The sequence below is a fragment of the Solea solea genome, chromosome 15 (genome assembly GCF_958295425.1).
Source record: "Solea solea chromosome 15, fSolSol10.1, whole genome shotgun sequence".
NCBI classification, from domain to species: Eukaryota; Metazoa; Chordata; class Actinopteri; order Pleuronectiformes; family Soleidae; genus Solea; species Solea solea.
The window spans coordinates 10,778,022-10,805,247 of record NC_081148.1 but is presented as its reverse complement, the minus strand read 5'-3'; the positions used below and the strand labels follow the sequence as shown (position 1 = coordinate 10,805,247).

The 27,226-nt window shown below is 40.1% G+C and overlaps 1 protein-coding gene and 1 long non-coding RNA gene across 5 annotated transcripts in view; one reads left to right on the top strand and one right to left on the bottom strand.

Moving 5' to 3' along the window:
• LOC131474111 (inactive phospholipase D5-like) overlaps window positions 1-27,226 on the top strand; it is a 42,721-nt gene that overhangs the window by 7,080 nt on the left and 8,415 nt on the right. For 2 of the 3 annotated variants that reach the window (XM_058651850.1, XM_058651852.1), the window contains exon 2: window positions 23,086-23,222. In XM_058651850.1, coding sequence (XP_058507833.1) covers window positions 23,086-23,222 — 137 coding nt within the window. Of the gene's footprint in view, window positions 1-22,667; window positions 22,740-23,085; window positions 23,223-27,226 lie in introns of those variants that run through there. The other variant, XM_058651851.1, reaches the window with a different exon arrangement.
• On the bottom strand, window positions 6,222-10,155 carry LOC131474116 (uncharacterized). 2 transcript variants are annotated; one of them, XR_009242268.1, is made up of 4 exons: window positions 9,834-10,155; window positions 9,235-9,374; window positions 8,525-8,664; window positions 6,222-6,298 (listed from the first exon to the last, which is right to left on the bottom strand). It is a non-coding gene; the product is annotated as an uncharacterized LOC131474116 (long non-coding RNA). The 2 variants fall into 2 exon arrangements; XR_009242267.1 differs by lacking the exon at window positions 6,222-6,298 and adding an exon at window positions 6,305-7,958.

The following is a 27,226-nucleotide window of genomic DNA, read 5'->3' as shown; positions in this document are numbered from 1 at the left end:
AAGGTTAGTCTGTCTGTTTATGACACATCGGCATTCAGCTGAAAAATAAACTTTTCCTACATCTTCCAGTGCTATTATGGTATTTACTGTGATTTAATGTCAAGGAGATGTGGATGGGGATAAAAAGAGCAGAAGATATTAAAATTCGCTGGAGGTCATTAAGAGGCAGTTTTACTGACTTTACTGAGACATCGAGAAGTGTCATGTCTGCCTCTTTGGGACATTTTGTTTCTGTACATTTGTCTAGACTTGACAAAATCTGTCTTGGCTTGCACTGTATTTTGATGAATCTACATTTCTGTTTTGGGTGTCACTTGTTAGGATTACATTCATTCTCCATTTCATGTTTTATTTTGTATTAATAATGTTGTCTCTTTTTGATTGTGTTACTCCCTGTATCTGTTCTGCTTCACTTTCCACTGATTACAAACCTCGCCTTCTTCCATTTCACTTGTGTCTTGTTAACCACTCACCTCACCTCTCCCTTTAATTATTTATCTGAACTGTTTGTAAGCATAGATCTTCCATTGCCTGTTCATCTCGTGACTTACCTTTTGCTTGTTCTTTGTCTGCTACCTTTGTACCTTTGTACGTTCTAGATCACTGTCCTGCATGTTTTAGAAGTCCCCTCGCTCCCTCACACCTGATTCAAATAAATAGGTCGTTATCAGGCTCCTGCAGCGCTTGCTGACGAGCTGACCATTTGAATCAGGTGTGTTGCAGCAGGGAAACATCTAAAACCTGGACCAGGATTGGGAAACCCTGTTGTAGACTGCTTTACTGTGAACCTGATTTTCTTATAAGCAAAGACATTTTTGAATTGTACTCATTGACTACATTTAGGTCCTACCACTGAGGACACATAGCAAATGTATTTTTTCACTGTGCAGTGTCACTCAGGACAAATCTAGGTTCTATGAATACAATAATTAATGAGTTATTGTTTCCAATAAGGGCCATACAGGTTATCCGGTTTCCTCCCACAATCCAAAAACATGCAGTATGGGGATTATGTAAATTGGACACTCTAAATTGACCGTGAGAGTGAATGGCTGTTTGTCTCTATGTGGCTGGAGAACTATCCAGGGTGTACCCCGTCTATCGCCCTATGTCAGCTGAGAGTGGTACAGACCCTCATGTGGAGGATATAGCGGTTGAAAATGGATGAATGGGTGGATAAGTTCTTGATATATAAAAAATCATGTAAAGACCAGCAACAACCTCAAAGAACAAATATTGGTTTGGCTAGGGGCTGCGCGGCGCAATAGTGGTTAGAGCTGTCGCCTTGCAACAAAAACACCTTGGTTTGCAACAAGAGTTGCATGTTCTCAAAATGTTTGTTTGGGTTTTTTCCACATTGGACACTGTAAACTGACTATAGGTGCAAGTGTGAGAATCAATGGTTGTTTGTTGGCCCTGGACTGGAACTGCAGAACTGCATACAGAACACTATACACTACTCTATACTGTATATTTTAACTTCTCCTTTAATACAGTACAGCATGTTTCATCATACAACCAGACTAAGCTCACCCTGTAGCACCGCACTATGACTGACCAGTTGCCAAATACATTACATTTCCGCAATGACCTACTCTCTCTGGCTGTTTGAGAGTGAGTCGCTGATCTGGGCACAATCCATGACTCAGACCCATTACAGTAAGATATTGGCAGCTACTTTACAGTAGTGCTCTGCTGGGCCAAAAATGGAACATACAAGTCTGACCTATGACACTCAGACTGAATCTGTGGGGACGAGATATGAGAGAAGAGAGGGAACACGAGTGGTAATAAACAAGGAGATGGGAAAGAGGAGGGTAGCAACATGAAAATCCTGCAAGAGAAGAGAAGAGAAGAGAAGAGAATCATATGACTGCAGAAAAAGGCAAACTTTCTGTTCACAGACAGCATTAGTCTTCTGTATGCTGGATACACACACACCTCCAGTACATGTATTCACACATGGTGCAAAGCGCTAGCAGAGAGCAGAACACAAAACACCTGAAACGATATCCATGGCAACCAAACCACTGGATACTGCATGATTGCCAAAAACAATCGTTCAGATCAAGAGACAGGTCTTTGACTGTCATACTACTTACAGTAAAGCATGTGTATGTCTGCCATTGAACAAGGTTTATCACCCCATGTATATTTAATGGAAATAAAAGAGTTTAAATAAATGCACAGCACACAACATACACAAATATGATTCTGTAATCCTTTTGTTACAACAATGTAATAAGGTTTAAAAGGAAGTTAATTGGCACCTGCTTTAGAAAAAAAAGCAATCGAGCAAATGTAAAAGATGATAAAGCTGACTGGCTAATGACATTCATGAGTTTGGGAGTAAATCCTATGTGCTAGAATATTCTGTGAGAGAGAAAAAAAGATATCAAGTGCCTGTTCCTTAATCCATTGACCAAACGGGGACATGAAAACATAATTTTACACTAGGACGCAATCATTCATACCTTATGTAAAATTCTTATTAGACTGTTCATTTGTTATCTGCATCTACCACATGAAATGGAGAATTGATTGAACAACGAGTGAAATAATACTTTCTCAGCTCTTATGGGTCAACAGTGAGGAGAGCAGAGGGACTATTGTCTCTGCTGGCAACACACACACATTCTTGTATGGCATTCTTAGTGAGGACACTCATAGACATAATACCTTAGATCCTTAACCTTATTCTGAATCTAACCTTAAAAGTCTTATACCAAAAACAACCCTTTTAAGGTATGGTATAGTTTATTTGGTCCTCACAAAGATATATTTATAAGTTCACACGCACACACACACACACACACACACACACACACACTTGTGCCTGGCAGACACATTATCCATCATCTTGTGCTAATATGTTTTAACCAGCCAAAACAAATGCCACCTCTCTGAACATAACGAGAGCCAAGCAGAGAACATGGTTGGATTTATCAAAACATTAATTATGGATGTCCGTTTTCCTTTTTTTGGTCAGTGCTAAAAGGGATTCACTCATCATTCTTAAAGTGATAGTTCATGTTTTTCGAAGTGCAATTGTATGAGGCACTGACCAACTGTACAGTCTGCACTGACTGCTTGTGTCCGTGTCCCTTTTTTGACGCCTTATCTCACCATTGGACAGCCTTGTCTGAATGGAAATTTGAAAACGGCTCACTCTCCCACACTATAGTAATAAATCACTGCTATTAGCTTCAGGGACATCGGAGCTGCTGGTATACTGCTGCCTCCATTGGTTTGTTTCATTGACTTAAACCCCCCCCCCCCCCCCTCCAAAAAAAAATAAAATAATGATAAATCAATGATAGAGGCAGCAGTGGATCTGCAACTCCTGTGTGCTGATTTTGCCTACTGCCTTGGCTGCGAGGAGTGAATAGTTTACAAAATTACAGTATCTTTAATTGTCCCTACACTTGTATTAGTTAGTGTATTGATAAGCATGAACCACTTTTGACACAAGGTTAAGACAGATTAAATGTCACTACAGTCATAATACACCAGTAGTATTCTGCAGATTTATTGCTGCTGTCTGTGTGATGAATTGCAGTCAGGAAACTACTGGTGTATGTTTTCAACAGCTGTAAATCCTGTAACTTTCTTAAGTCTAGGATGAGCTTGTCTATGTATGTCCTTGATTTTTGTGTGCAAACCGAGGACAGATGCGACTGTTGCATTCATGTAGTGTCTAGTCTCGTGTAGATACTTTAGTGCACAATTAAAATGTGTAAGCTCATCTTCGGCTTCACTCTGCTATTCTCATTAACTGTGCAATAAACTGCTATGTTCATCTCAGTTAAATTAAGTAGGGGAGATACAATGTGCTGAGATCATTAGTTTGACAAAACAATTATCTTGAATGATTAATAGGAACAGTGGGGTCCATAGATAAGGGAAAAGTTTGTCGTTTAGCATTTTAAACACTTTATCAGAGCCACTTTGACTGAAAAAAAACCCAGAAATTAAAACAATGACCTTGTTTTTGTCTCATTGGTTTGGAGCAGTTTTATATGTGGGTAAAAATTAACATGTACGTTTTAATGGCCACATCTGGAGGGACTCACCAGGACTGCAGGTAATAAAACCTTTATTAACAGTGTTGGTTTCAGGACAGAAAACTCTAGATTCAGCAATGATATAATATTCAGCTCATGTCCTTGTATTACTCTGCCAATGAACTTCTTAATGTGCTAGGTCATTAAAAAGCTCAGCATCAGCAGCCCCTGGGTATTAGGTCCATACAAACAATTCAATTCCTAGCATATACTTTGCCCAAAGGACAAAGACAAATTTTTCATCAATAGTTAACTAGAAGAATTGCATAATTTGGTTCACTTTGAAGATAAAATCCATAGCCATGTAATTGCTCTGTGCAGCTGTGCTAATGGAGCAGCAACATTTAAAGATAAATACTATTATAACAAAACAGCACTTGCATTTTATAATGTTAGGCACCATTCTTGGCACCATGTTTTTGCCGTTGTTTTGGAATGAATGCAAGATATTTACTGTATGTGTATACTTGTATAGTGACCATGGACCAATTAGTCTGGACCGAATTGGTGGATAAACCGGTGAAGCAGCTTACAATGACATTCGGTGTCATCAGCATGGATTTACAAGTCATCATTAAATAAACAAGATAATGATGATGTCTTGCTTTCATTTTTCTTTCATACAATATTCAGTTGAAACAGCACTTGTGTGTGCTTTTATTATGAAATATACATACACAATAATGAACATGCACAGTCCAATCAATCAAGCACTTTACCTTTCACACAATAAATGCAACACAAAGTGCTTTACATAGAAACATCCTCTGCCCACCCCGTCTGATCACTCTCTCACTCAAACACACAAATATAATATATATATATATAAATATATATATATAGTGATATTATATATAGTATGTACATATACACACACACGAGTGCTGATAAACTAGTGCCGGTTGCGTCAGGAAGAGCATACAGTGTAAAACCTTTGCCAAATCAGATATGCGGATCACTGAAACACTGAAACTATCGTACTGGAATCGGTCAAGGATCGGGTTAACAAGACAATGGATGAGGAGAGGGGGAAGGTGTAATAGGAGGTAGTGAGGTGGTGGAAGGGTAGGAGTGTGGAAGTGAGAGAAGATACTTTAAAAGCAGGGGCTATGACTGACAAAGGAGAGAGCTGCTGAAATAATGGAGAGAAGGGAGACAGCGACAGTATATTGTGTGTGTAAGAGAGCAGGTGTAAGGGAAGCAAGGCCAGAAGCATCAGAGGCGGATTCAAACTGAATCAAAATGGGGTAGGGGTCATTTTGAAGGAAGAGTTTGTGGAGTATTGTTCTGGAGGTGGTGAGTGTTGTTTGTTGACAGAATCATGAGTATAAAGCAAGAAACTGAAGGTGAAATGTTGAATATTGGTCAGGGCTTATGCACCACATGGTTGTCAGTTAGAAGAGTTGTATGAGAGGCTGGACAATAAGGATGGAGAAAATGACTTGTAGCAATGGGCTACACAGAGAGAATGTTAGATGGACAGAGAATGTTAGAATGTTTAAGGACAGAGATAGCAATGTCCTAACAAGTGAATAAAGTGTGTTGAGAAGATGGACAGAGTATATTGAGGAGCTGATGAATGAGGAAAATGAGAGAGAGGACAAATAAAGGGAAGATAGTGCCTCAAGAAGTGCAGCAGATAAGTAAGGAGGAAGTGAGGGCAGCTACTGTATGAAAAAGATAAAGAGTGGAAAGGCAGTTGGTCCAGATGACATACCCATGGAAGTATGGCAATGTCTAGGAGAGAGAGCAGTGGTCTTTTTGACCAGACTGTTGAACATGATCCTGGAGAGCGAGAAAATGCCTAAGGCATGGAGAAGACGTGTAGTGGTACCAGTTTTCAAGAGCATTGGTGATGTGCAGGACTGTAGTTAATTACTGAGGTATAAAGTTGAAGTTGCCAAAAAAGAGCACCCAGATGCATTTTCTATGATTAGGTGCCAAAGGAGGAACTGTGGTATTTAATGAGAATGTCTGGGGTGGCAGAGAAGTACGTGAGGGTGGTGCAGGACTTGTATGAGGACAGTGAGTGGTTAGGTGCAGTTGGAGTGATGGATGGGTTCAAGGTGAAGTTAGGATTACATCTGGGATCAGCTCTGATCCCCTCTTGTTTGCAATGGTGATGGATTGGTTGACAGATGAGGTCAGGCTGGAGTCTTGTTTGCAGATGATATTGTAATCTGTAGTGAGAGTAAGGAACAGTGGAAGAGAGCCTGGAGAGGTGGAGGTATGCACTGGAGAGAAGAGGAATAAAGGTTAGTAGGAGCAAGACAGAATACCTGTGTGAATGACAGTGAGACAGGTGGTACGGTGAATATGCAAGGGGTAGAGGTGGCAAAAGTGAATAAGTTCAGCCATGCAACGCAATATATAGTGCACAAGAGAAATGAAGTAGAGAACTCTAACCCTGGCATGGTGCAGTGGGTGGAGACAAGTGTCATGGGTGATGTACGACAGAAGGATAGCAGCAAAAGTGAAAGGGAAGGTCTGCAAGATGGTAGTGAGAGGCAATGCTGGAGGTGACAGAGCTAAAGATGCAGACATTTTCTGAGACAGGATGGACAGCGCAGGTTGAAAGGTTTGCAGATAAAGTAAGAGAGGCAAGGTTGAGATTGTTTGGTCACATGCAGACGAGGGATAGTGATTATATTAGACAAAGGAGATGAAGCTGCCGGGCAGTAGAAAAAGAGGAAGACCACAGAGAAAGATCATGGATGTTGTGATGGAGGACATGAGGACAGTTGGTGGACAGAAGAGGACACAAGGGATAGGACAAAATGGAGGCAGCTGATCTGCTGTGGCGACCCCTAAAGGGAGAACCCGAAAGAAGTATAAAAATTATGTAAACATGCTTAAATATAAACAAGGTGAAAACTAAATAGGAATTCAATTAAAAGCCAAACTAAAGAGGTAGGTTTTGAGTCTGCCTTTAAAAATATCAACACTCTGTTCTACCCTGTAGTTGATACTACACAGACACACAGACAAAAGACAGTCACACAAGACCCAATAAACATTCACACATACTGTATCAGCAAACTGAGACACTGTTACAAAGGTGATGCTGATGTTGGGTCTTAATGTGTTTTACAAGTACACATTTATAAATGTATTGTAATTGCATACAGACAGAAAACGGCAAGCACAGATGACAGACAGAAAAAAGTGCTGTGACTGTTAGTTCTACATAATAAAAAACGTTTTAGGGTATATGAGACTCTGAAAAAGGTAATAGTCAAGAGTTATAGCTCGGCTATATTTTAGCTGCACTGCAGACATTGTGCTGTAGCCCCTTTTGGGGAGCAGTTACTCTCTCTGTCCCTAAGGTTCTAAGTTTATTGTAAAAGAAGCAACTCTGACTGAAAAATGGCAAAGACATCTTTAAATACAGACGTCTGCCTCATCAACTTTCTAAATCCAACCTGCTCCTTAAAATGTACATACAAGACACATTAATATGTCTTGATTGCTTGAATTAAACATGGGGGGACACAGTTGAGTTTTTATTGTAAATAGAGTCATGACAGTCTTCCTCTCTCACACTCAGTTGCTCTTTGTTCTCTGCTAGTTGTAATTTAGCCAAGGCATGTGGCTTGTTGAGGGATCAAGCCAAAGCAGCATGACCGGCAAGGCTTGAATGAAGCGATTTTGCTTCACATAGTGTGTAGCCATGTGAGGGTGTGTCTGGATACACCAGCTGAGCCAGTGTAATTGAACATCCTGCTGATTCCCCACACAACAAACACACCAGCAGTGATGTGTAGTTGACAGTTTTGTGAACAGTGGTAAAAGGACACAGTGCTGCAGTCTACAGATTATAGATATGCAGAGCAGAGCGGTATCAGGCAGGAAATGCCGGTTGATGGTCGCAAGTGTGGAGAAAAATGCTTTGGTCTGCAAAAACAGTAAGACAAGAACATTGTGGTAATGACTGTATATTACTGTAGTCAAAATAAAGTGTGTGTACTTCACAGGATAAAAGAGAAATCAATAATAATTACGATAATAAGACTGAGAGAGATTTATGTTGTTTTGTAATTACCTACACATAACATGCAGAAAGGGTTTCACAGCAAGAATCGCTGGAGGACTAACAAGCATGTAGTCAGCTCCAAAAATAGTACACAACAAAACATTATTCACATAGACATTTTCAAGTAAAGTTGACGCAGCTACCAAAATATCGACTGTGTGACTGCAAACAATGATAAATATATTTAATATTTTAGATTTCAATAGCAGCATATAACTGATATCAAATTCAGCTTATTTCAAATGACCATTGGTAATAAAGCATTTCAAACTGAATCTTAATACTTTCTTGAAACCATGACTTAAGTTATCATTCAGCATCAAAGTTGAAAATGAATTGTGGCCCATTCATTAAAAAAAGAATAGGAAGTCTTTAATTTCTATGTGTATAAACTAAACGTTGATGTAGTTCTTTTTAAGAACACTACCTGTGATGGGCTGGTGACCTGTTCAGGATGTACGCGTCCTCTCACCCAGTGTCAGTTGGAATTGGCTCCAGCTTACCCCACAACCCTCCAAGTGGTTGGATGGATGGATGGATGGTTCATTATTTCCTCATTTAAAGACCCTGTAAAGCAATTACAGAGTTTGTACATTCTGTGGAATAAGGAATTATGGAGTAGAGAACAAAGACATTTGTTTGTTCTGTTCACGATTTTTTAGATATGTCTAAAAATATGATTCCACAGAGCTCTGTACATTGACGTCACACAACCAAAGTAACGCCTCTGACACACCCCCTGGCAGGGAAAAACCCAGCTCCTTCCATTGACTTACAAAGGAGACGGCACATAAATCATGCAATATCTAAGAAAACCTGTCTTTTCGCCTTTTCATAGTAAAAGTGAAGATTTTAGATAGCTTTTGTGCTCCGGAATGCTAAAACAGTCAGAAACAGGCATTTCACTGGATCCCCACTGATCCAGAAAGAAGGCAGAGGTGAATCACAGCTATGAAACGTGCTTACAGCAAGTAGAAGAAGACAGTGATGGGACAAACACAAGCAAAGGGTTAATTCTGGGCTAATAATGGACTCAGTCTAACTGGCATACAAGTCTGCACAGCAACCTTAACATAGCAATTATTACCATTACACTGCCTGTTACTAATGCTAATGTTGTGCTCATGCCAAACTTACCCGTCCAGTGACAACAACACTATGTTTAGTCGGTAGACTCCAGAGTTGAATGTTTGTTTCCCTCCAGGCTCTTGTAAACTTTCAGTGACTCTGGAGTAAGATGAAGGGTAGCTAATGAGGAAGTTGAAGATGTCAGGATCCTGCAGGTTTATAATCATGTCCGTTTGTAAACTCATAAAAACCATTATAAGGATCACATTTTGCAATATATCTCCAAATATATATAATACAAGTGCACAGTGAACTCTGACAGGCTAAATCTAGCACCAGTCTTGTTCATTTTGCCACATGTGCAGTGCAGCTAAAATAGAGCTATAACTATTACCAAGCTATAAATTATTACCTTTTTCAGGTACTCATACGCCCTAAAACTTTTTATTATGTACAACTAAAAACAGTCACAGTACTGCCAACATGGCGGCTCATAGAAACCGAATCACATGATAGCTAGCATAACTCCTCAGACGCTGTAAACATAAAATCCTCAGTGTACATTATCAACCGTTTGTCTGTTCGCTGTGAGTAACTGCACCTGCGCCTACACAACTGCCTTTGTTTTGCTAGCTAGTAGAGATGTAATTGTCCCACAAATGTCTTACCTGGACGTAAAAACACGCAGAAAAGTTCTAAAACTCCTAAAGATGAGTAGAGAAGAAGACCAGAAAGAGGAGCAGACTCCTGCTGTGAGGCTGCAGGTGTTGCTGATTAAGAGGCAGAGGGACAGAAAGGGTGGTGAACTGCTGCTAAATTAGCTCTGTTTATGCGCAATATGTCGTTAAACTACCACCAAAACGATGAAAATGTTTCTTCTCTACATGTTGGCGGAGAGTTGACGTTAATATTCTGTACAAACACTGACTAACCGCGACGTTCACGGACTCTGGTCCCCACTTGTCCGGGCAGACCGGAATGGCTTGTGGGTGTGTGCAACGGCTCTAGTGGCCACGCCCCCACAGTCTCAGATCAGAGAATGAAGTTGAATTTTACATGATTTTAAACCAATTTGTTATATACTTGCCAGCTTTTGTAATCACTCAAATTTAGTAAGGTGGTTACTTACACATTTTCCTGTGGGGCAGGGTGTATTTTTGGTTTTATTTGAACTGGTTTTGAGACAAATGTCTTGATGAAGTCTGCCTTCTAAAATGCATTGTGCAAGTGAAAGCAGCTGTTGTTTGTGGTACAGCAGTGGGGTTAACATTAGGGCAGCACCCTTGATATACAGCTGTCAGCGGAAGTGCTTACTACACTAGAAATAAAGCAAGCAGCATATGAGCTACTGTCAGTCACACAATATACTGTATATAGTACAATAACACTTCATAGAAATAATTCTACCATTGTTATTCTGCAAGGTGTCGGACCAGGCAACCAATATACAAGTGGCATGTCAGCAACATATGACAGGTAGCTTCCTTCCTGACTGTGTGCTGTCTGGGCCACTGTAACTTCTGCAAGCGCTGATGTCAGCACATCACTGTGAGCATCAGCATCCCCTGATGATACTGACATCTGACAACCATTAGGGTCATAAACTCAATAAAGTCCCTGTCATGCACTCTGCTCAAGGTAAAAAGTGGTGTCAAGCAAGAGCAAATCAGTGTCAATGTCGGTAGGAGTGGAACAACACAGACTGCCCACAGTAAACAGTGGGACCATTACCTCTTCTTTGAGACTAAGCACTTTCTGCCCTGAGAGGCTAAATGAAAAATGTCATGGTTGTTGTTTTCAGTCTAAAATTTCAGTCTAAAACTCAAAATCACACCTTGGCACGAAAAAGAACACTCATAAACATGTATCTCTGAGACTGGTGGGAAAACCCAGCATGGCTGTAATTCCTTCCTCTCTGAGGAGTTCAGAATCAATACAAGTCAGGTTACCAGGAGAACAGCAGCACATCACATTATGTCTGTATCCGTAACTTTAAATACACCATTTTGTCATTTTTTTCCATTGTGAATGGTGACTTTTCCCTTTATTGTCTAACACCTAAGACTGTCGTTCTGCCTTGCACTCACAAACAGTGTTCATCTTTCAGTTGCAAGGCCATTACTGGTATTTGTCGACAGGAGTAGACGCCAACCTTTCTGTATTAGGTCAGTTCTTGAAAAGGTCAGGCAAATGATCGGCCAAAAGCTTCCGTGAGGTAATGACGTCATTGCCTCACTTGACGAGCCCTTAAAAGATGACACATGGGTTGCTGTAATCTTGTGTCTTTGGATATTTAGTATATTGCTTTTTAAAATGCAAAAAAATATATTTATCCAAATAAATTAATGCTGCACTGGCCATGACTGAGTTTTTGAATCGGTCAGTTCTGATTGGCTGAGACACACGAGTATCAAGTTTCTACCAGGAGCTGTAGTTTTTGAATAGTTCATAGAAACCAGTCAGTTCTTTATATATACAAATGTGCATCAGTCAACAGTGACATCAGACTGTCACTGTTGGCCATGATACATTCTGCAACTGTGTAGGGTTGCATAGCTTCTGTATCCTATAGCCTCTATTGTCAAAATGAAACATTGTGGGTTAAACTGGACATTTAAACAGGCGTCTGTAATATCTGGTAACTTTCAGAATTGACGAGCCTCAAGTGGGAAATGGGGAATAGATCTAGAGATGAAGGGTGTGGAACAAACAGATTGAGCGGCAGTAGAACAGTTCCCAGCTGGGCAGGAATTGATGAGTTTCACAGAGTGTAGGTGTGAGTGTGCCACTGTCAGTGTAAATCAGGAAGAGATTTGCTGGGATTGTTTATAGCCCATTCCGTTGAGAAGTGATGAATGGCTTTGCCTGCAGCTTCTACAGATTAATACAGTCTTTAATTGACATAGAGGCATTTCATTTTGGAATATCTTAATACACATAAGAGTTACAAAGTGAATTGGAATAAAACTGATTTATACTAAGCAAAAAACATTGTATTTATTATTAAGTCATTTGTCACATCAGGGGACACAAATACAGTATAAAAAAATGTTTACAGTGTCAACTCAAAGAAACAATGTCTTATCTTATCTTTATACATATTATGTGTATCATTTGTAAAGATAGGACAGTGAGAGTTAGAGCATGTTAAATGAGTTACGGTATAATATCTACTGACTCAACATTTCCCAGCAGGCAGTTATTTGAGTGACAGTCCTTCTATTATTAAACAGTTCTTTTACCTCACTGTTTGGTGCACTCTTGTATAAATCTCCCAAAGAAAAGCTATCAGGAATAAGGGGAATCTTTACACAAGCTCTGCTCTCAGTAAAAAATAGATATATAAATAAATAAATAATAAAATTGGGGGGGATATCAAAAACCCAATTATCCATTTTATGCCTTGTAAGCAGTGGACCACCTGGACCCTTGGGTGCATTACAGTGGTTTTTAATCACATCTGCGATCAAAATGCATAAAAAACCTCAAGCACAGTGAGTAATTAATACAAAGCTAAGCAATAATAAAGGGGGAGTATAACAAATACCTCTAACTCTTGCATGGCATTATGGAGTTCTTTGAATGGTTTGATGACTTTGAATATGAAAGTAATTACATGCCTATAGTAAATGGTGTTTATCCTTCCAATAGAGTGATAGTGATAAATCTCTTTTCCACGATACTTAATGGGTTTTCTTTTGATTTGTCATCAGTTTGACTCTGCATCACGACTCATGTTGAACCAAAAAACAAGTCCTTTAATACAAATGGATCCATGAAGACTTCAATTTGGCAGAGAACTGTTTTCCTCTGACAGCTAACATTTCTCCGACTTCATATTCAGTGCACAGACGTGAACATAATGAATGTATTTTAAAACATACATATTTAGTGTATTTGTGTAGTATTTGTGTAGATGCTGCCTGTTTACAAGTAAAGCATGGTAATGAGACAATACTGTCACAGATTGATTACAACATTAAATGTTGACCTCGATAAGATGATGTTCTGAAAAGTCTTTGTGTCCACAAACCAAAATTCAACTTATCTTTGTTATGTGGAGCAAGAACTCCAGAAAATACTTACATTATACTTTCTTACAGTGTAAGAAGCTTAAACACGTTCGGTAAGTTTTTAAGCTTCTTACATTTAAGAAGCTTAAAAACCTACAGAATGTGTTTCAATTATTTAAAAACACTCCCAATTTGTTTTGTAATCCACCAATAATCAATTGCTGCAGCCTCATATTATAGTACAACAGCTGCTGCTTTGTTTGTCAACATTAAAAATAACCTTTTACACAACAATCTAGTGTGACTGTGTAAAAGGTTATTTTTAATGTTGACAAACAAAGCAGCAGCTGTTGTACTAGCACATGAGGCTGCATCAATTAATTGACCATCACACTACATTGTTATTTATATATGTATTTTTAAATTCAATTGAATTAATGATGGCTATACATAGACTTCTGGTAACAATTCCTGTTCCGCAGTCATCAACATAAAAGTGAGCAGATCCATAAATGCACAACACATGTCAAAGCCGTCAAACAGATTTATAGTGGAACATTTTCAAAGACAAGTAGCTCTGGGCTTCCAGCCATTACAACACAGGCACCAAGAATCTGGCCATCCATTCATTTTTGATATTTGACCATTGGCGTCAAGCTGAGATGATCAGTACATTTTCAAACAAACCAGAGATGGAAAAAGGGCCTTGGGCCAGCGAACCACTGCACCCTGTAACTCAGAGTCAACTAGCTTTGCTTTGAAGACATTTCCTGCTCACTCATTCAAACACTTCTTCTTCAGTTCCTGGTTACACTGAACTGCCTGTGCTGCACGTGATGAATGCCCAGTTGTCACATCTATATAAAGCTGCTGTTTGTTGTGATTAAGTAAAGGCAATTGTTTGACTGATCATCCAGCTGGTAGAGTAGACTACAGTTTCCTGGTGGATTGCATTGGTATTTACTCCTGAATGCCGATTCAGGTTACAGTATGTCAACATTTTGGTCACGTATGTGCTGGAATCTTAGTCGTCAAAGCCAGTACTTTTGAACACACCTTCAACCTCCTTCATTCGAGTTGTGATGAATTCCCCAGGCGCTATGCTCTCTCCTCAGCCTCAGTTTCACCATGATCACAGACAGAAAAAAAAGACTTTTGGCACCAGACAAAAGACAGGCCTCTTTTAACTGTCCTTGTTTAATTCCACACAGCAAGCCTAGGGATCAAACATCCAATCTTCCCGCTCTGTGTCAGGACATCAAATCTTACTGTAAGGGTGACTGAAGTATAGATAGACAGGGATATGAAAAGGTAGGATTTTATGGACCTCAATATCTCCCCACAAAAGTGATTACTGGGATGCCTCAGGCTCCAGAAGCAAGCAATATGGATCTCACAAGGTCACACAGCAAAGAGTGTATGTGATAAAGTGTGTGGTTGTCACACAAAATACTTTGAACCTGGATTAACTACTTGCATTCAGTGTGCCGCACCCAGAGAATTCAGATTTAATGAATGTATTCTAAGTGTTCGCTCCTTTTTTGTGTCATACTTGTGATGAAAAAGTGAAGTTTTCACATTGAAAGGAGACAGGAGAAAGGAGATTGATCCAGACAGTGTACATTATGGTAATCATTTTCTAAACTGCGCTGTAACTCACGACAGAGAGATACAACGCTCAAGAAACATAGAGAGAGAGCCTGCATAGGGTAGATTGGAAATTACATGCATTATGAGCACACACACACACACAATGAAACTTGTCTCCTCAGCACAACATGACAGCTCCCTGCTCTCTTGCTCTCGTACTGTCAGTCATTGTGCACCACTAAGGTTTAAAAGCTCCTGTACTTCAATGCTGTAACCTCATTGCAGTCATATTAGTGTCGTATTATTTTTAATCACCGTATGCTGGTCCCCTGTCAAGTTTTTAATTCCATCTCAGCTTTTAGCTTCAACCACATGCAGCCTTTATCATATCCCAGCTAACTTTATCAAAGACGCTAGATAATTGTATTTTTCCATCCACTTTTTCCTGCAACCTCTTTTAAGGAAACATTGCCTCGATCCCTCTGTTCTTAACACTTTTATGCCAATGTCTAAGCTTCAGTTTTTTTTATCAAACGTTTTACAAAATGCCATTTCTACTTTTGCTTTCATGTGTTATAGTAACATCTTTGAGAAGTTTCAATCAGTTTTTGAAGCCTTTCACAGCACAAAGACTGCACAGCTCACAATATTCAATTGTCTACTTTTAACAGTAGACGGGAGGGCATTTTAAATGATTTTAGACTTAAAGCTGTAGAGTGTAACGCTTAAATATAAATTAATGTCCACTACAATCAAACCATTGTCAAACGAATCCACACAAGGCTGATTAAACAGCTCAACATGACTCCCTCTGTGCTTATTATTTTAGTGTTTTTTTATTGTTGCGTTGCTGGCAACATTCACTCGCTGCACAGAGGGAGCGAAAGGCAGAAGCACAGCAGTATCATAGTGCTAGTAAAGTGAGGCGAATGCATACTGCATACAGGACTATGGCTGAAAATGCCAAGATGCATCCATGAAAAGTTTTAGAAGTGGCTTCCACTGCTAAAAATAAACTTTAACCTTCAGTGCAGCTGCTCAATCGTATTTTAATTCCAATCACGAGTTTGGCTTCAAACAACTTTCTTCAAAACAGTGTGGACAAGGGGACAAGTCTTTTAGCAGCAGTTGGAACTCAGTTCATTGGAAGTTGGAACTGGGAGTGACATCACCGCTGTGTTCCCTGCGTTCCAGTATAGACTAGCGTTAAACATAGCTTGGTCTAGCCATTGTTGGCCATTGCTGAGGTAACCCTGAGCAAGGTAGCCAACCCCAATTGCTCAGTGCGCTGAGCAAGTTGGGGGGCGCTGCTCAGTGCCTGCCCACTGCACCTAATTCTAGGAAGGTTAAATGCAGAGAGGAATTTCCATAGGGGATTAATAAAGTATAATCTGAATCTAAACAGTACTGTGTGTGCAACTGATTTAACGCAAAACAAATAGGACAGAAGTGGAATTAATGGTAAAAGTAGCACTGTTTGTATGATAGTAGCCATCTTGGATTGGTGAGGTTGCTCCGAGTTTCCGATAACGCCCTCGTGTTGGGATGTTCCCATATGAATGGTTGGAATTTGAAACAAACATCAAAGCCTGATGCTCCCATTAGAATGAATGTGGAGTTGTCGTAGCGGAGTGGCAACTACCTTTGATTTATGCATGGCTAATCAAAGCAGGACTTCATTATGATCACGGTTTAGTACAGCCTGCCTGATTATTCATTTTATTTCATTCAAGAAATAACTCCTAAAAACTCTATCAGCTTTTACGGATGTTTATCATAGAACAATAGTATACAGTAATCCATAACAAGCGGCCCGGAACCATAAAAAGGAATGGTGTGTTTCTAATAACCATGGTGAAGAATATCACGGAACTCTGAGGGACAATCTCCCATGGGAATGGTTTGAATGGGGAGCATAGATCAATGACAGATGTTCTCATAGGAATGAATGGGGAGTTTTCTTAAAGGGGTTGCACTGCCTTTGATCTGTGCATGGCATATCTAAGGTGGACTGCATCATAGTCACTGTTTACTTAGGTACCAGCAGCCTGCCAGAGATTTTAGTGCACAACCTGCTGCAAATAATTAGGAGAAGAAGAAAGAGAACTTTGAACTGCAACCAGAGAACCTTTTACCTTTGGACGGTAGTATTGCACCTCTCTGTGTACAACCTAGTGATAATTGATAGAAGAGGAAGAAAAAAGTCACAGCATTTTGTAAAAGCGTTTTTTTTTTTTATTTCTGTATAAATTGATATTATTATACAGTATGGATGAAAATGTAGGCGGACCTTCTGCTGAGGATGTGAAGAGTTTTAGTCGAAAACACCCAGATCAGCAACAGTGCATCTACACTGTAAAGAAGCACCAGTGTGCCAAGTGTAGGAAAAGTTTCACTGCTAAACTGAATCTCAAACAACATCAGTTCATTCATGCCAGAGAAAAGCCATATGTCTGTGCTGAGTGTGGGAAGAGTTTCACTCTTCAGTCTGACCTCCAACAGCACTTGAGCATTCATATCAGAGGTGAAAAGTCATACGTCTGCACCGAGTGTGGAAAGAGTTTCACTCTTCAGGCTGATCTCCAACAGCATTCGAGCATTCATATCAGAGGAGAAAAGCCATACGTCTGCACCGAGTGTGGGAAGAGTTTCAATCTTCAAGCTGATCTTCAACAGCATCTGAGCATTCATGCCGAAGAAAAGCCATACGTCTGTGCCCAATGTGGGAAGAGTTTCAATCGTCAATGGAATCTCAAACAGCATCAGATCATTCACATTGGTGGAAAAAATCCGTACGCGTGTGCTGAGTGTGGGAAGAGTTTTACTCTGCAGTCGTACCTCAGAAAGCACGAGAGCATTCACGCCAGAGAGAAGGCATATGACTGTGCCGAGTGTGGGAAGAGTTTCACTCGTCAATGGAATCTCAAAAAGCATCTGAGCATTCATGCCAGAGAGAAGCCATATATCTGTGCTGAGTGTGGGAAGGGTTTCGCTGCTCGAGGGAGTCTCAAACTGCATCAGTACACTCATAATGGACAAAAGCCATATGTCTGTGCCAAGTGTGGGAAGAGTTTTTATGACAGAAGCAACCTCAACAGACATCAGCGTCTCAACTGCAAAAAAGCCATGTCTGTGACTACTGTGGACCATCCGTCTTGAGTGATCAGTGTAAATTATCTCTGTAAATGACAGTAACTTAGAGGTCATTCATTCCACATAACAACTAGGGCCCTGTAGCACTGAGTGGGGCCTATTGTTAATACTCAGACCATTTTACTTCTTCTTTTTCTTCCAAAACTTGACTTTCACTGATGACACGGACCGATCAGGAGTTCAGGAAGATCATTACTAACTTTGTTGGGAGGTGTGAACTCAACCACCTTCACATCAGTGCCACCAAGACAAACGACATGGTTATTTACCTTTGGAGGAAGGTGCCTCAGAACACTCTAGTGAGCATCCAGGGTTTGGACACTGACATCTTAGGGAATAAATACATTTACCTGGGAGTTCCATCTGAACAAATACTGGACTGGACTACAAATACAAATATACAAGAAGGTCCAAAGTCGTTGCCACCTGCTAAGGAGACTGAGGTCTTTCAGTGTGTGAGGACTTTTTATGACTCTGTAATGGCGTCTGCAGTGTAGTAACTGGATATGGTGGTTAGGAACTCAGTCCTGGACTGTCCTCTGGACTTCACAAGATCCATCATGGAAAACACCTCTCACATCTTACACAATCCTGGTCCTTCATCCCCACTACTATCAGACCCATGAACACCGCCACTGTGAAGGACAATGGAGAAACACTGAAAGACACATTCTTATTGTCATTCTATACTGTTTTGCACTCTACATCAACACTGTCAATACCCACACCTGTATGTTTGCACTATTCTGTACATCCTATAATTATATAGCTCTTTCCTACATATTTTTTTATTGCAGCAGCTTTTTCAAAAGGTTGCATTTTATGTGTTTTTTAAGGCTATCTGTTTTTAATGAAATTGTACTTGTGCACTTTTTGTCATATAATGTAAAATAAAAGGCTGACAACAGGCCTATACTGACTGAGCAATATAGCAATAAATCTACTTTTTGCAACTTTGTTATTTGTTATGACTATACCTTCAGTTTCTGTTTCATGATATCATAATGATTATGGATATCTCCGATAAAAAAATTCTTACTCGTTAAAATGAAAGTACACACACGCGCCCAGTCATGACCTACAACTTCCGATGTAAATTTAAATGGAATGCAACATTAGTCCAACTTTGAGAAATGATTTGGTACAATGTCTGACTTAACATATTTTACATAACGTATTTTAAAAGTCCGGTTTTAGTCGGACTAACACAATAATTCATTTTAATGTCACTGTGGTTGTGGCATCCAGTATCTGGCATAATTCTTATGAGTTTATTTCAGATTTATCTTCTCATTATTGTTAGTCTGAGTCAGCATTTCCAACTGTTGTTTCCTCCTCCTACAGTTTTCAGCCAATTTCAACAATTAATCCAACAAAAAGTTTGGCTCCTAATTATCTTCTGTAAAAAAAAAAACAACAGCCTCTGACTCATATTCATTGTGACGATATAAAAATATGTTCAGTGTCTGATTCACTGCTCTGCTCTTTGCACTCGCCCTGCTGCTTCTCTCTCTCACTCTCTTCACACTGAGCAGTACAGCATAAAGCCGGAGTTTCAGTCACAAACGCCTCAAACGTCAGACTGACAGCAGAGTGCAGCCCGTGTTAGAACAAACTGTTTTCTGTGAAGACATGAGCTGAAGAGGCAGACTTGGTGTCTCTCTGTAAAAAGCCTGCTTGGCAGATTAGAGTCTCCTGCTGCACACTTTCTATTTAGCACAAAGAAGAGCGACTGAATGCAACAATCATCAACCCACCATTTGAGAAACACCTATTTGTTCAATACAATGGGGAAAATATTTCCCTTTTCCCATGTATATTGTCACCCACATCTGTGATGGAAATGTGCCTCGACTAAAAACTGACTTAAAATGCTGTTAATACCTTGATGCTTGTCATTGCATCCACTCCAGGAGCTCATTAGGCAAATTAGAGCAGAATATATTTTTAATAGTTTGCTCAGATTTCTGTTGTGTGGTTAATGTAGTATAAAAGCGTCCCCTCTAAGCACTATGGCCCCTTATTCTAACCATGCGTTGACAAAGAGGAAATGACAGAGAGGAAATAAAGCCACGCCATGGTGCTTCTGCAGTGCAGTGTCCCTGAAAAGAGTAGATTTACTGTCAGTGCGTCCCACAATTTTTAAGTGTTGTTCTGCTTTCCCTCACCGTGTTTAAAAATAGCAGCACAAAGGAAACTTGGTCAGATAAGAAAAACAGTGCTTACTTCCAGATGAGACTGTGTGTTCTCAAACTCTGCACAGACAATGAGCGGAATATGTCAGAGAGTCCCTGTTTAAAACATCTCTCCCCCTGCAAGGCGTTCACCTTTCTCTGAGGGAGACACTAACACTAGATGTGTATTTGTTTTTTTGTGAGTGACGCTGGCACTGTGCCATCCACTTTCACAGCTTTTTTTTAGACGGACTCTTGAGGGCTTTTTAATACAGCCAACAAGGAGTCTTTAACATTTTAACGTTTTTTTTTGCACGTCACCCAAGGATATCTTTGCTTCTGGTGGCACAATGAACATTTATTTGCATGCGTCAATGTAAGTAACGCTTCGTGTAAACAGCCACTTGAATGCTCTGACACGGGAGGAGATGAATACATGTTTGTAGATTGTTATTTTATAATAAAGAGAGCGACGAGGCGTTCAGACATTTAGAGTTGTATCTTCGAGCGTTATACTGAATGACTCAGTTTGCACTGACGCAGGAATATGTCAAAGGTAAATGAGCTTCCACAGAAATGCATTGGTAAAGGCACAGTGCACTCAAATTACAAACAGAGGCACCTTAAATGGGATTCTAGCCTTACATATGCCGAGGGTTTCTGAGATTTCTTTTACCGCCTCAGTGCAATAAAGGTAATTGTTTGTGGTGCTAAAAGCACTGAAAAAAAGAATAAAAGCTTTTACTTTTTTTCTGGGTTTTGTTGACCATAATATGACCGTATTTAAACAGTCTTTGTATTTCAGAGCAGTTACTTTAAGGCCCACTCCTTCCTGTAATTGAAGATGTATTGATCCCTAACTGTGCTCGAGTGTCAGGTAACACCGTCCATGGTGTACACTAAGACTCTGACCTCTTCATGTTTCTGCCATAATGCATATGAAAGCAGCAGCTTGTATGAAAAACTAGGAAGGATAGAGGGAATGTGGTGCTAGAGTGTCATGCTGTAAAGCCTCCGCCTGTGCTTGCTTTTATTTCCTTTCATCTGGCACAAGGTCGAACAGATGAGTGACATGTTTGATTTAACTCCCATTCACCCAGTGCGTATGTGCAGAGTAAGCTTTTGTTAAGTGCCTGGGTCAGAGACAGTAGAGATGAATGTTTTTCCCTCTTTTCACCTCTGTTTTTCCACTCGTGGCAGTGGATGTCAGCCAGTTGCCTTATGGTCAGCAATTTATTCATTTTCACCCCCATGCGGCTTTAACAGCAACATCAGACACAGAGGAGGGAGACTGTGAACGACCTGGTTGACACGACTGTGGCTGCAAACATAAAGAAAAGGAGTAATATTCCCTCCCACCAGTGCTCATGAAAACATTATTCCCGAGTCAGAAATCAACTCAGACGGATGAAAATGAGAAGCTGAATGTCTCTGCCAGCGTCTGTGTCTATTCCACTGGGCACACTCCATTCACCGGCTGGTAGATTAATTTAATTCTCACATGAGAACCTATGGACACAGATGTCTTAAACTCTACAAGAGACACAATATAATATAAGATAAGCTCCGTGTTTGTGGGGTTCACAGAGGGCGGTGGTGTGTGATATGAGATCATTCTCTCGGGGTAAGGAGTGGAGCTGACTGTGCTAATGATCTACCACATTCAGTGATAATTAGTTTAGGTTCCTCTGGTGGCTTTCAGGAGGATCAGGACACATTTATTATTGTATCACAAATAGTTGAGGTGTATCTGCACATCAGCAGCTCACCTTTTTATTGACATTTGATTCAAACATGACTGTAATAAAATAAATACTACATAATTATATGATTGTGATTGTAAATAAGACTGCAGAGTCGAGCAGTCCACGGCTGATGATTAATAGACCATGACATATGAATGTAATAATGACACTTTTAATGATGTTATATATCCCACCAATGTCCCAAAGCAATAAGAAAACTAAACAGCATAATATAGTATTTACTGACAGCAATTACACTGTCTCGAGAAAACACATTATTAGTGCATACATCTAAACTCCATGGTTAGGGAAAAGAATAACATCCCAGCACACCAATAACATGGAAGTGATCTGAGCTGACGTTGGAGATTAGATTAGGAGGTGTTATGACATGAATCTGCTTAAAGTGCAATGTTTAGTGTGTATCACAGTAAGGTACAGTATATGTAGAATAATTGCTTTCATTGAGTGGTTAATCCACAGTTCACATTATTTGTGCCGAAGTTTTAATATAAATGTAAATGTAAAATAAAAAAGGCAGTTTGATTTATCTGCTGTAGGCTACTCATATTTTTGTTGAGCGTCACAGATATGTTGGTTTTCATGGCACAATGCGATGGAGGCCGTTGCACAATCCTCTGCTGCCCATCGCTCCTCTGAACTTTGACAAATCTCCAGGGAAATTGTCCTTCTGGATTGTGCAATTTCGCAGCCAGGGAGATTATTTGGCTGGAGGTTTCCGGGGTGTTTTCTTTCCTACAATTGGATCGACAAAGCGTGTCACATGAGACAAAACCACATTTTGTCACGGCAGTCACTGCAGAGGGCAGGTTAACAGAAATACAAACAAAGCATTGCCATAGCAAATCTTGGAAATTCTCAATTGGGAGATGCTAAAGGTTTGTGCAGTCTAAAAGAAATAATTATGTTATAATTAACCTGCCATGGATATATATATATATATGTGTGTATATATATATTATATGAATTTGTTATTTGTTGTTTTTCTTACAAATGCTTACCATCTCTCCTCTGTCCTTTATTAATTTTCTTCTTTATAAAGAAAGCCTGAAATCACATGTAGACTACTACATACTATGGTCTGCTGATTTGTGCATTAAATCAGGAGACGTGAACTAAAGCAGCTAATGGAAAGCCAAGGTTATGGCACTCTGGTCTTGTTTACAGAGAAATGATGAAAAAAGTCCTTGGAAATCAATGTTTCTTCCCTTCTGTACCTTGCAGTCTCAGCAGAAGTGCATCGTGATCTTTGCCTTGGTGTGCTGCTTCGCCGTACTGGTGGCGTTGATTTTCTCAGCGGTGGATGTGTGGGGCGAAGACGAAGACGGGATCACGGAGGACAACTGCAACAAGGATTGCAGGTGAGAAATGCAGAACATACAAACACATGGTCCGTGGCTCCACTGTGCACAGTTCTGCTGAGGTGAGAAGTTTTTTCTTCACCACAGTATTTGAGCCAAACTTTTTTGTTTCTGCAAAAGTAGCACTTTTCTGCCTCTCTTCCTCTTTAATTATCTAGCAATGCCTTCGATTTATCTCCCTGAATGTCTGCTTAAAGAGGTTTGCTGTAGGTACTATTAGTTTGAATGAAGCCTACTTCTCTCTCGTTTTTGCTGTTCCACAACATTCTATTGCTAGAAACTAATTATTTAACTCACTTTTAAACATGAAACAATATCCAGTCTGTTCAAAGATACAATCTGGGATGTCTAGAAGTATAGCAGTGTCTGAAAAATGATGTGAGTATAAAAGAAAATAATTAAATAGAATAAATGTATTCCCGGGCTTAATCTCCTTCAGTTCCCCTGCTGCTCTGACGTGATTACCAGGCACTTCGTAAAGTTACTTTTTACCAGATTCTTGCAAGTTTTTACAGTCTAAGATTTATGAATATGGATCTCCAGACAAAAAAAAATCTGAAAACCACTGGTGCAGCAGTCAGTGTCTTAAAGGTCCAGACTGAAACTGGATAATCAGCAGTCATATGGCTGATGCAGCACTTGCTGCTGTCTTTTCCACTCGTTCCTCCCATCAATGTAGCATTCACCCCCATGATATAATCATGTCTGTCTCCATCTTGTCTCTCCTCCTCTTCAAATCAGCCATTAATTGCCTCCTAAGCTGCAGTGGAATCCTCCTCTGAAGAACTCGAGGAGCTTGGGTGTAAAATTTGAGATAAACTCAAGGTTTATGGAGGGTTGATGGAGCAGGAGGGGACCAGATGGAAGAGGGAGAAGAGAGTAGATTAATGTTTGAGATGGTTGCGAGCTGAATGGATTAATCAGCCGATTTTGGCACACTCCAGACTTAACTCTAAACATATTTACAGAAGTGTATCCTCCTCGATTTCCAAGTGTCCACAGTTAGTTAATTTCTCCACAGTTAATGACGAAGTGGTTACACATCACTTCGAAACGTATGACGTGAAAGCCATGCAAACGTGGAACCAAATGAGTGATTTCAGATCTTGTTTCATCATTTGCAATTTATGAGATATTTAAAAAAAATTGATGATTTCATTAAGCAGATAAATTACTATGCATTTGACACTTTTGAATTAGAGTGCAGCGAGCCTTATTAATGCTCACTGAAACAGTGCTTAAATGTATCCAAGAAAACTGTTTACCCAGAGTTTAACTTAAAATGAAAGATTTTCTTAGTCAAGGGGTGGTCACAATATATATATTGCATCATCACCCCTGTATTTGGACGTATCGCCAGATTGTGGCCAATAATCGGCACATTTCAGCATCTTATCTTATTTGTATACAAGTACAATTTATTTAATATATACAGTGATGAAGCAGAATCAGACCCCACGAGTAAAGCAAACGCCACTGACTGCTTTAAAGAATGGATCGGTAGCAGGCATGATTTAAGCACTGCATTAACAACAGCGCCTGTGTGGCTGCCTGAACGACTCAGAATCACCATTCATCATACGTCAAGCCCATTAGAATGGATCGAGACGATTTATTTCAAAATAAGAAAACTAACCCCTCCCTCCTCGGTCTCTTTTCTATGCATCTGTGTGAAGGGTTTAATGTCGCTGACTGTCCCAGTTTTTGGTGTCTTTTCAGGGCCACTTTTCTATACTTTCATAACAGCTCACTGCAGATGCTTTTCTTGTGTTTATTCGCGCTCTTAATTTTACTCACTCACGGCTGTAATAAAACCCCATAATGCCACAATGCCAATCTTTACTGTCATTCTCCCAAACCCTGCTTCTCCCAACATATTGACTGGTACTTTACCTGAGCAAAGATGTGCATGTTCTCAGTGCAGAGCTTATCCTGTAGTTTGACCCTTGGCCACGTTCCAAAACCTGACCTGGCTTCACTTCACTACAGCAGGGAACATTGTCCAGCTGGCAACCTGACTCAGTGTGACCTGACTCAGTGTGATGTCACTACATTACTACCTGCCGCACATGCTCCCACCATTGTGCCCTTGAGTGACGCTCTTGCTTGACTATGAGATACTAAGATGTATGTCAGAGCACTCGTCACCAATGAGTCCAAGACAATAACAAAACACAGTAAAACTGAAAGATGCACTTTGTTGTAGTTACTATATAATGCAGCGATTCCATCTTGATTAGCTACATTGCAAGCCCGAATAACTTATGTGCAGTTTGTCATTTTACCAAAAAATAGATTTTATCAGGTACCTAAGAGCAAGAGTCTAATACTCAACCACAATGAAAACACTGCGCTTCTGCAGGAGCTAATTTTAAAGCTACTCTAATCAATATCGTCAATGTCAACAAGAGATCAAATGACTTGGAGTAATGTGAAAGGTGTCACTCGGCTGACGTGTTCACACAACTCAGATTCTTGTTTTGGTTTTACAGACTGTTTTGGTCTCACTCTGCCACTAATTGGTGGTTTCCATGAGCACTGTCAGCTCACGTTAAAGTGTTAATTATGATGAATTAAGGGCCAACCTTAATGTGTTTGTGGGTTTTTTTTTTTCTTAAATCACATCTATCACGTTTGAACAAGGGCCTTTCTGCATGGAGTTTGCATGTTCTCCCCGTGTGTGCGTGGGTTCTCTCCGGGTACTCCGGCTTCCTCCCACAGTCCAAAAACATGCAATGTGGGGATAGGTAAATTGAACACTCTAAATTGACCATAGGAGTGAGTGTGAGAGTGAATGGTTGTTTGTCTCTATCTGTGTGTGGCCCTGCGATGGACTGGCGAACTGTCCAGGGTGTACCCCGCCTATCGCCCGATGTAGCTGAGATTGGCACAGCACCCCCCGTGACCCTCTGGCAGAGGATAAAGCGGTAGATGATGACTGACTGACTGACTGACTGACATCTATCACATGTGGCATCTCACTCACTGTTCACACAGTGAGTGTGTTGGAGCTGCTATCTGACCTTTATGAAACAGAAGGCAACTGAACTGGAGCTGCTGCAAAGTGCAGATGCTGTTGCATTAACATTTCTGAAGGAGGAATTGTGTAACCTCGGTCTTATTTAAATCAAATACATCTCATAGTCAAGTTTTCTTTGCATTTATTTCCCAATTCCCAATAAAGATGAATTATTATGGACTTGTGACCAGATTTCGAATGAATTACAGTGTCTTCTGGCAGACATGTTTGAATATGTCAGCTTTCTACAGTAATAATTCAATACAGATTTAATTACAGGATTTAATAAATAAAAATGAGTATTTGAGAGGTTTTACCAGATTTGCTGAACATGAAACCAGCAAGTATAATTGTCCTTATGGTCTTTTATTGTCAATGACATATTGAGCTAATGGCAGTTTGGCATTTCCACTGCTTTCAGACTTTCAGAATGAGCAGCGCAGTATAGGTTGTATGTCACAGGCGGTGGTTAAATCCATGCTGTGTTTATAAGGGACAAAAGAAACAATCTGATGTACCATAAATTCTCTTACTCTAGTTTATCCCCTCACAAATGAATGACTGTTTTCCCAGACAATATTTTATTCACAGACTTAATCAGCCACAACAGAATTTATTCTATGTCTGAGCTGTTCAGACATAACCCCCTCCCCCAGCCCCCACCCCGCTCACACTCCTCTCTCAAAAATCCAGTTGGCAGAAATCAATTTCTGGGCCAAATACAGAAAGACAGCAGTGAGCATTTGAGCTTGTCATTAGCCAGTTTCTGTGTGGCTGCAGGTCTGGGGCTGCCACAGCTAATCCAATTTGTTGACTCCAGTGGTAATGTCCTGGTCATTTTCATGCATGGCGGGGTAAAATGGGAACTGGAAAATACATCAGGGAGGTCTGAGAGGCGATGTTAGCCAGATCGCTTGACATCACACTTAAACAGAAAGTGCAGGGAGATTCACAGTGATGTGTACAATAAGAGTAAAATGCAAAA